We start from the raw sequence: 9887 nt of genomic DNA, 5'->3' as shown, positions 1-9887 counted from the left end.
TGTCTTGGGAAGGTATTTACTTCAAGAAAAGTGTCCCTGGGTCCTGAGCGGGACTCTTATCTCTGAACCGGCTTCAGTTCACAGCCTATGTGACTGAACTGCAGTGGCCTGATCTTCACCGGTTGTGGCCTCAACTTGTGCAAACTGGAAGCCTGGACCAAGCCGGTGGACCTGTCAAGTTGTTGAAGTGAACCTGCGAGGCCGTTCTATTCCGGTTTTGCGTGGTGCACGGAATCTGCTTCTGCAAAGCCTCCCTTAAGCCTGGTACAAGCCTGGAGCCACCCAAACTTGGTGTGGCCAGGGGCGTGGCTAGAGATGCTGGGGCGGGACCGGCTCGGGCCTACGGTGAGGCGGGGCGGGAGCGAGGCGGAGCAGGAAGGGGCGGCGGCCCTGCCCGGCTTCCGCGTCACTGCCCTTAAAGCACCTGCCCGCCTGTCGCGGCTACGAAGGTGCCGTCAGAGCCCGAGACTCGGCTCCATGGACACCCTACGGACGGCGTTCGGCGCTCGGCGGGGTGAGTGCTACCGGGTGGAACGGGTGCTACGCAGCGTTGGGTCCCGCTCCGGGAGGGTCGCGCTCGGGCAGTGTCTCCATCGCTGGTCGTTGGGACCCCGCTGAGTTCACCCTGGTGCGTGGAGTGGGGTGTTTTGGGGCACCCGGCGCTCTCGGGGCTCCAAGACCTCCTCGCGTCACCGGGCCCGGTAGCCAACCAAAGTCGCTCAGCAACTTTTCTCCCCGTGGGTCACCCCGGAAACTTGTCCTTCCCGGAATGGAACTCTGTCCCTGAGTCGAAGTATGAGACTCGGAGACGAAGGCGGTGGCCACAACGGGGAAGCCCCTGGGTCCCCTGCGCACTTCCAGCCCCAGTTTCCTTCTGAGAGCCCCGCCCCTGCCTCCTGGGTCCCTTGGGTTGGCGTGGAACAGAACGGGGTTTGGGGGTGGAGTCAGACCAAGTTCACATGTTTGTATCACAAACTGTGAGTTGATGACCTTGAGTAAATTCTTACTGCTTGTGCCTCGGTCTCTCCCCTTATAAAAATAACTTCTTGCTGAGAGCTCTTGAGAGCACAGCCTGGGCTGACACGTGAGAATGGCTTTGAGTAGTGTCTTCTCAGCTCGTGTTGCCTCATCCTGCGGAAGAGAGGCTGAAAGAGACCTATATTGGGCATTCCTTGCCCCTAACCCTGTGGTCTGGTCAATAGGAGCTGTGATAGACACGTTCCAAGAATGTGAAATATGAGCGACCCGTGTGGAAAGGAGCTTGTCCAAGAATCCAACCCCACCATGAGTCTGTGGGGTCTTGAGGACAGACACAGCTGCCAGGGTCAACCTCAGCCCGACCAGGATCCTGTGGCTAAAGAGGCCTCTCCTTCCGAGCTGCAGATGAAGGTGGACTTCTTCCGTAAACTGGGGTACTCGTCCTCTGAGATCTACAGTGTCCTGCAGAAGCTGGGCGTCCAGGCAGACACCAACACGGTGCTAGGGGAGCTGGTGAAGCATGGTTCAGCTACTGAACGGGAGTGCCAGGCTTCCACAGCCTCCTGCCCCCAGCTCCCTCTGGTGCCCCGGGGTGGAAGCACCCCCAAGCCTTCCACTCTAGAACCCTCACTCCCAGAGGAAGACAAAGAGGGCAGTGACCTGAGACCCGTGGTCATCGACGGAAGCAATGTGGCCATGAGGTATGTGTGGAGACCTGTGGAGTGGTGTCTGTGGCTCTTCCTGTGGGAAGGGAGCTTTGCTTTTCTCGTGGACTGGCGAAAGAATACAAAAGCTGTCTGTGAGATCCCACCCTATGCCAGAAGAACCTTAAGCCTTAAAGACTTCCTGGGGGGTGCAGGGGGGGAGGGGGTTCTCGAATGCTGTAAGAAGGAAAACAGCTCAAGCCCCTTGCCCAGAGTCACCCTTCTTGATAAATGAGAAGCAAAGATTCGAACACAGCCTTCTTTGCCCAGAGTGTACTTTGTGCTGTGCATAGTCTATCCTTGCCTACCAGCATGAGGCAAGACAGTATAAGGGATTGATTAACCGGTGGGCTCAAGAGCTTTCTGGGAGCCAGTCACTTAGTCAGGTGGACCTTTTCTTTACTCTCCTGTCGTCAAACTTTCCACTCAGGTGGCTCCTGTGCAGAGAAAATTCATAGAGCAAGGAGAGTTACAAGTACTCAGTGGAGCTGGGCAGTGGTAGCGCATGCCTTTAATCCCAGCACATTGGGAGGCAGAGGCAGGCAGATTTCTGAATTCAAGGCCAGCCCGGTCTACAAAGTGAGTTCCAGGACAGCCAAGGCTATACAGAGAAACCTGGTCTTGGGAAAAAAAAGCACTCAGTGGACAGATGTTTATTCTGTGCCTTGACTCCTCTGGGATCTCCTTGTCCTAGACTCGAGCTCCCACTGAAGCAAGGCTTATTTAGTTATTCCTAGCCCTAACTAGCTGTGATCTCTTGGTCAGATCTGGCTCTTGATGTGTGCGCACAGGTGGCCTGATGCTCTGGGCTCTGGTGTACTGTGCTGTAGTGGGAATCTATAGTAGCTGAAGCCGCTTGGGCTGGACTGATCTCTGGGGGTTCCCAGATCTCTTGCTGCCTTTGCATATCTCTCGGGGTAATGGGGTGGGGTGGAGGCAGAATGGGAGCCAGGCTGCCTCTGACCTTAAGGAGCCCTGACTTCTCCCTTCTATCCAGGCCGCACCCTCCAGCCCTGCTTTCTCCCAGTTCCCTGCACAAAGGGGTTGGTGAGTCAGGACTGGGTGTATCGAGTACAAGGAAAAGTTCCTGTTGGTAGGGACCAGGGGAGACCCCGGCAAAAGAACAGGAAGAGGGGAAGTCTCCTTTCTAGATGCCCTGAGGGCTCTCCCAAGAGGACTGCCCAACTTGTTATGATGTCAGCTTCTTCCCCACCTGGCATCTGGTCCTACCTACTCTCAGCCCAGCTGGGTCAAATGAGCTGTCCAGCTGGTCCTGGTCCTACTTAGCTGGTGCGTGGAGGCAGCCCTTCTCTACCACCTTTGGGTCTGTCGTCATATCTTTAAAATGGGTCTATCCTGGGCTGGAAGGCTGAGAAATGCTGGCTTCCATGCCAGAGGGCAGCAGATCCAACTGGTCTGGAGTTCTCTCTGAGGTCCTGAGCTAGAGTAGGAATTAGAAGGGGTCTGACTTCCCGTGAGAGTCCCTGGGGCTGGGTGTTATGAGTCTTGTGGGCAGCCATGTGCTCTGTGTATTTGTATTCTGGGCAGAAGGAGGGGCCTGGATGGGAGGAGGGGCAGTAGTGGAGGGGTTCAGGAGAGCTGATACCAAAGAGACAGACAGCCACTGTCTGCCCTCCTGCCTATCTGCTGGGGGTTTCTGAGCTGGGGTGGCCACGAAGGGGAATTCCAGCCTCACACTTCCTGTCTCTGCAGCTGCTTGGTTCCTAGCCTGCTGCTCCCCACACACACAAGGGCAGGCCGGCTAGCCCCCACCATATGCAAATCGTGGGGAAATTCACCTCTGTTTCCTTCTAAGGGAATTTTCCTCCACGAGTTAGGCCCAGCCCAGGCCGTTCTCTTCACCTGGGGAGGCTAGCCCTGCCTTGTCCTTGGGCGGGAATGGGGAGTTTTCCACAGTCACAACCCTGTCAGGCTGGGGGCCCTGAACTGTGGGCCAGCAGGACTCTGTGGGTGGGAGGAAGTTGGTTTTCCTAGGCCAACCAGGCTTCCGGCATTGCAGTGAGCTGAGTGAGCTGTCCAGACGTTCTGGGCCTCAGGCCTCAAGGGCTCTCCCTGCCAAGAATAGGGCTCTGACTACCTGCTGAGGAAACATCCCAGTGCCAGCACTGCTGAGGGTAGATGTGTCTGTCCCCAGTCAGGGTTTTAAATGCCCACAGGCAGTATACAACCTGAGCACCCTGGCACCTTGAGATCCTCAAGCTTGTCTTTGCTGGTCCAGGAAGGGCTCGTGAGTCCACATGTGGACACTGCACACTCAGGACAGTGAGCCATGGGGCAGACGCTTACCTCCCATCTGAGGGAGGCAGTGTGATGGGGCAGCAATGGGCATTGTGAAGCCCCAGACTGGGACCTGCCCTGGCAGGTACGGGAGGGCTTCTCAGAGGTTTTGACATGTCACTTGGCTTCCAGAAAGAAGAGCAAGAATGTGCTGCAAATTGCTCACCATTTCTCTGGCTGCAGGGATGTTTCTTCCTCTCCGTTTGCAGAGCACACATCATTGATAATTGTTAATTCTGCTTTTCTCCCACATGAACTTTGGAACTTTGGGTCTTCTGTAAGGGACAGCATTCAATCCAGTAGCCCTACACCCTGGTTCAATTTTCTTTCTTCTGGTTTTTCGAGACAGGGTTTCTCTGTATAGCCCTGGCTGCCCTGGAACTCGCTTTGTAGACCAGGCTGGCCTCAAACTCAGAAATCTACCTGCCTCTGCCACCCAAGTGCTGAGACTAAAGGCGTGCACCACCACTGCCCGGTCCTGGTTCAGTTTTCACCGCTTAGCCCTAGCTTAGGAACTTGAACAAGTGATGGAGTCGTCCTTTCTAGACAGTGATGGTCAAGGTGGACTCCATGCCTTTCCCAACCATCTGGGCTATTGGTACCTAAGCAACAACAGGGTAGTTCTGATCACTGGCTAGTGCGTGACCCTAGTGACTAAGTTACCTTCTCTGGACCATCGGAACAGAGGGGCAAAGGGTGTTAATGGCCATGTACTTGTAGTGAGCTCGCTGATGATTTGGTGTAGAATGGCCAGGTTTGCGGCTCCCCGTGAATGTTAGCTGATTATGAGCAAGCTGCCTGAGACCAGGAGGGCGTGTGTGCTCCCTTGGGATGGACTTTGTTTCCTCTACAATTCAGAGACCTCTAGACCTTGGAGCCTTGCCCCAAGATAGCCTCCATGCCTCCAGCTCCCCCACTTCCCACTCTATGTTCTCTTGGGGCTCCAGCTATCATTCCCCCAAAGCCACCCACAGGATGTGGTCTGCCATGGACTTGCCTCTTTTGCGTAACATGTATTCTGTTTTATTTGCCAAATATGAGTCTGAGTTTCTCACTCCAGGGCTAACAAGAGGCAGGGCTTGCTGGGGAGGGAGCCCTAAGCTCCAGTCCTCCTTCAACACTCTCAGAAAATCCACCTTGCCAGCACCTCTGGCCTCAAGCCTTAGGGAAGTTTGTCCCCCTGGGGTGAAAGAGCTTGTCTACAAAAGCTGTTCACCAAGCTTGTGGGCAGAGACACAGACCAGGGCAGGCAGCTAGGCTGCTTCTGAGGAAAGCCATGTTTAGATAGAACAAGGCCAAGGCCTGATGCCCCAGCCCTCCTGTGAGCAAGCAGAGTTCCCCAGCAATTTCCTGCCCATCTTTCTGCCAGGGGTCACGCCCTCCCTGGGGCGGGGTAGTGGCACTGGGGGTGGGGGGAACAGGGCAGGCTTTCAGGGAACTGGCCTCTTGAGAGGAAAAGAGATGGCCTTTCACTTTCACACTGAAAAGCTCCTGGCTCTGTTATCTCCTGACCCCTTGTGGAAGGATGATGATCCCCCGTGCCCCTGAGACCTTATGCACAGGCTGAACTTTAATCCTGAACAGTCTGGTTTCTCCCGCTTGACACGGCTGGTGCCTCCCTCTCCCGCCTCCCTCCCCCGCTGGTGCCTCCTTGCTATGTAGTGTTGAGGGAAAAGAGGTGACTCAGCCTGCATGTGCACATCCATGTCCCTGTGGTCCCTGCAGCTTGGGTGGGGCAGGATCCCCAAGTCTCCCATCACTTTTCCCCACCCCAGGTATGTTGCAAATGGCCCGACCCTCCCCCCCTACGTGGGGAGCCAGTGTGGCTAGATTCCTGGGTGGATCCACGCTTTTAGGAGATGGAATCTTAGGGAAAGTCCCTTCCAGGAGCTGGCCATCAGGCACTGTGGGAACCGGCCCAGGGACAAGGCCTTAGGCCCTACTGGCAGAGGGCCATGGGCTGAGTCCTACAGTTGCCCAGCAAGGCCAAGCAGGGCTAGATTGTGGCTCACTTCTTACTCCTGCTCTGGACTGGCTGACTACAGACTGGCTACTCTGTGAGCTAACCTTTCCCTCCTCTGCCAGCCATGGGAACAAGGAAGTCTTCTCTTGCCGGGGCATTCTGCTGGCTGTGAACTGGTTTTTGGAGCGGGGCCATACAGACATCACCGTGTTTGTGCCATCTTGGAGGAAGGAACAGTCTCGGCCAGATGTGCCCATTACAGGTAAGTGTGCTCTCTGGAAGTGGGATAGCCTGACCCCACCAGTGACCCTGGTGCTTCCCAAAAGGGTCCTTAAATAGAGCCAGCACCTTCTAAACTGTAATGAGGACCAGCCTGTCTTTTTCAATTCCTGTTGCTTTCAGCAGCCCAGTTCAGGCAGGAAATGGCTGGAAGTCACCTTGTGTTGCTTCAGGATGTCTTCCTGATCCTATTGGAGGGGAGGGGGATGCCCCTCCTTCAACATCCCCAGTGGCAGAGGGACAGTGTAGCTTCATAACTGAGATTGTGGGTGCTGGGCCAAGAAGACAGGGTGAGGGCCTTAAGTAGACATTAGCTACGTATGGGCTCTTCACTTGTGAAATGGGGCAGAGTGGAAGTAGCATCCTCCCAAGCACTGCTGAAGGAGCCGTTGAGGATGGTACAGAAGTGCTTAATTCAGTGTAGTGTGAAATCTCAGCTCCATGTGAATGCCCAGTGCAGTGTGAATGCCCAGTGCAGTATGAATGCCCAGAACAGTGTGAATGCACAGTACAGTGTGAATGCCCAGTGCAGTATGAATGGCCAGCATAGTGTGAACACCCAGTGCAGTGTGAATGCTCAGCACAATGTGAATGCCCAGCGCAGTGTGAATGCTCAGTGCAGCGTGAATGCCTAGCTGCAACCATTGCTCTCATGAAAGACCCCACCTCGAGGAGGAGGAGGGAGTGACAAGAGACAGCTTTTTAAGAAGTCTGCATGGGTTGGAGAGATGGCTCAGTGGTTAAGAACATTGACTGCTCTTCCAGAGATCTTGAGTTCAATTCCCAGAAACCGCATGGTGGCTCACATCCCATCTGTAATGGGATCTGATGGCCTCTTCTGGTGTGTCTGAGAACAGCTACAGTGTACTCATAAATAAGTTATTAAAAAAAATAAAGTTGGCTGAGATAAAAACCATAGAATACATCTTTTTTGGTTTTGTTTTTTGTTTTTTTTTGAGACAGGGTTTCTCTGTGTAGCCCTGGCTGTCCTGGAACTCACTCTGTAGACCAGGCTGGCTTCGAACTCAGAAATCCACCTGCCTCTGCCTCCCAAGTGCTGGGATTAAAGGTGTGCGCCACCGCTACCCAGCTCTTTCTTCTTTTTTTTTTTAAAGAAGTCTGCAAACTGGGGCCAGGCTAGGGGCTTCTTTTTTTTTTAAAGAAGTCTGCAAACTGGGGCCAGGCTAGGGGCTTCTGGGCCTCTTCTGAGCAGAGCTGGGAGTGTTGTGTTGAGTATGCAGAGAGGACAGGGCCAAGTCACTTTTTCCTGGACCCCTGTGGTACAGGCAAGGCACACAAGTTGGAGGGAAGCAGGAAGAGCCAGTCTCGGCTCCACACTCTTGCTGAATGTGATGGTCCTGCATAGAGATGCACTTGGTTTCCACGCAGCTGGTTTCCGTCCTCTTGAAACTGGTATGAATAGCCTCTGAGCCCGGCCACTGTGAGCCATGGAACCCTGTGGGTCTATCTCAGGGTCTCCAATGGACCCTGACCTGCAGCTCTGTTCATCCCCCCCAGACCAGCACATTCTGCGGGAACTGGAGAAAAAGAAGATCCTGGTGTTCACTCCATCCAGGCGGGTCGGCGGCAAGCGTGTGGTGTGCTATGATGACCGCTTCATTGTGAAACTGGCTTTCGAATCCGATGGAGTGGTGGTCTCCAACGACACGTACCGGGACCTCCAGGGTGAGCGGCAGGAGTGGAAGCGCTTCATTGAGGAGCGGCTGCTCATGTACTCCTTTGTCAATGACAAGTAAGTCACTGCTGGGGACTGGCTCTGCTGGGCCCACAGGCTGGGCTGCAGCTTTCGGGGTGACAGGAGTTGCAGAGAGAAGGCTGGGGACAGAGGAACTTTTTGATAGGGGGCCTGAATGTGGAAGCTAGCCCGAGACAGAACCAGTATGTTCCTAGGTGGCTCTCTCGAGTAGGTCTCTGGCAACAGACATCTGGGAGCTGGTTAGCTAGCCCCTTCCTTAGTCCCACTTCATGACTTCTATCTCCTGAGAGTTCTGTTCACCTACCACAGGTTCATGCCCCCTGACGACCCTTTAGGACGGCATGGGCCTAGCCTGGACAACTTCCTTCGTAAGAAACCACTGCCTTCTGAACACAGGAAACAGCCCTGTCCCTATGGTGAGACCCAGCTCTGTCCTCAATAGCCTTTTTTACCCTACCTTTCCTCTTGCCTGCCCCACCCCACCTGGGCCTGTCTGCCAGTGGCTTCCTTGTGGGGGCCATCCATCCTAGACCACCTAAATCCCAAGTCTGTGCCGCTTCCTCCCTCTGGCCCCATTTAGACACTCTCTCTGTTCTTGCAGGGAAAAAATGTACGTATGGCATCAAGTGCCGGTTCTTCCACCCTGAGCGGCCAAGCCGTCCCCAGCGCTCTGTGGCCGATGAGCTCCGTGCCAACGCCCTCCTCTCACCCCCCAGGACTCCAGTGAAGGACAAAAGTAGCCAAAGGCCTTCCCCTGCCTCTCAGCCTAGCTCTGTGTCCCTAGAGGCTGAACCAGGCAGCCCGGATGGGAAAAAACTGGGTGCCAGATCATCCCCGGGCCCCCACCAAGAAGGCTCAACACAGACCTGTGCTCCAGCTGTCAGGAGCCTCCCTGTTAGTGGGGGCAGCTTCGGGCCCACAGAATGGCTTGCACACACCCTGGACTCACTCCCATACACCTCCCAGGAGTGCCTTGATTCAGGCATTGGCTCCCTGGAGAGCCAGATGTCAGAATTATGGGGGGTGCGAGGAGGCAGCCCTGGGGAGTCAGGCCCCACTCGGGGCCCTTACGCTGGTTATCATAGCTATGGGTCGAAGGTCCCAGCAACATCTCCCTTTTCTCCCTTTAGACAAGCCATGGGTACTGGCCACTTCAGTGTCCCCACCGACTATGTGCCCCCGCCACCCACCTACCCATCCAGAGAGTACTGGTCTGAGCCATACCCATTACCCCCACCCACTCCAGTCCTTCAGGAGTCCCAGAGACCCAGCCCAGGGGCTGGTGGGGCCCCCTGGGGCAGGGTGAACGACCTGGCCAAAGAAAGGGCTGGTGTGTATACCAAGCTGTGTGGTGTCTTTCCCCCACACCTGGTAGAAGCTGTAATGAGACGCTTCCCGCAGCTGCTGGACCCCCAGCAGCTGGCCGCCAAGATCCTCTCTTACAAGTCCCAGCACCTCAGTGAGTAAGCCAAAAGGTGGCGCAAGGGGCTATGAGGCATCACAGATACTGGTCCCCAGCCCCTGGCCTACCCTGGAAGCTGGACAGAGGGACAAGTGAAGCAGGCAAGGGAATCCTCAAACCAAAGATACCATAGGATTGGTTCTGGCCCTGCGGCACCCCTATCCATCCCGCACGGGTCAGAAGCGATCACCCTGTTGATACACATTGTATCTCTGTCATTTAAGGAGACGCTGCCGGTCAGGCCGTCCATCCGTGGCTGATGCCCAAACCCTTTTTTTTCTCAGAGGGCAGGGTGGGAGGCCTGGGGGAGCTGAGGCCTGGTCTGGACCCCACCCTCCACCCTGTCCCTGGGACGCCGGCACCACCGGCTAGTTGGGCACCATGTGCCTGCCCTCTGAGGCCCCCACAAGCCAATGTGGCCTCATCCCTGTTCACAGGGCATGAGGCTTCATGTTAGTAAGCAAGATGCTTCTTTAAATGCCCCCC

General features: G+C 55.4%; 1 protein-coding gene across 1 annotated transcript in view; it reads left to right on the top strand.

Annotated features, from left to right (window-relative positions):
* Nucleotides 1-381: 381 nt before the first annotated feature.
* The window catches only part of Zc3h12a (zinc finger CCCH-type containing 12A), a 9690-nt gene continuing 184 nt past the window's right edge, over nucleotides 382-9887 (top strand). Inside the window, exons 1-6 of the mRNA XM_031378617.1 lie at nucleotides 382-514; nucleotides 1203-1679; nucleotides 6066-6205; nucleotides 7741-7975; nucleotides 8249-8355; nucleotides 8541-9887. The exon at nucleotides 8541-9887 is cut by the window's right edge and continues 184 nt beyond it. Of these exons, the coding sequence (XP_031234477.1) occupies nucleotides 1237-1679; nucleotides 6066-6205; nucleotides 7741-7975; nucleotides 8249-8355; nucleotides 8541-9406 (1791 nt within the window). The 5' untranslated portion in view covers nucleotides 382-514; nucleotides 1203-1236 and the 3' untranslated portion in view covers nucleotides 9407-9887. The remainder of the gene's footprint in view (nucleotides 515-1202; nucleotides 1680-6065; nucleotides 6206-7740; nucleotides 7976-8248; nucleotides 8356-8540) is intronic.

Source organism: Mastomys coucha, unplaced genomic scaffold (assembly GCF_008632895.1).
Source record: "Mastomys coucha isolate ucsf_1 unplaced genomic scaffold, UCSF_Mcou_1 pScaffold18, whole genome shotgun sequence".
Classification (NCBI taxonomy): domain Eukaryota; kingdom Metazoa; phylum Chordata; class Mammalia; order Rodentia; family Muridae; genus Mastomys; species Mastomys coucha.
This window is presented reverse-complemented; position numbering and strand designations above follow the sequence as displayed.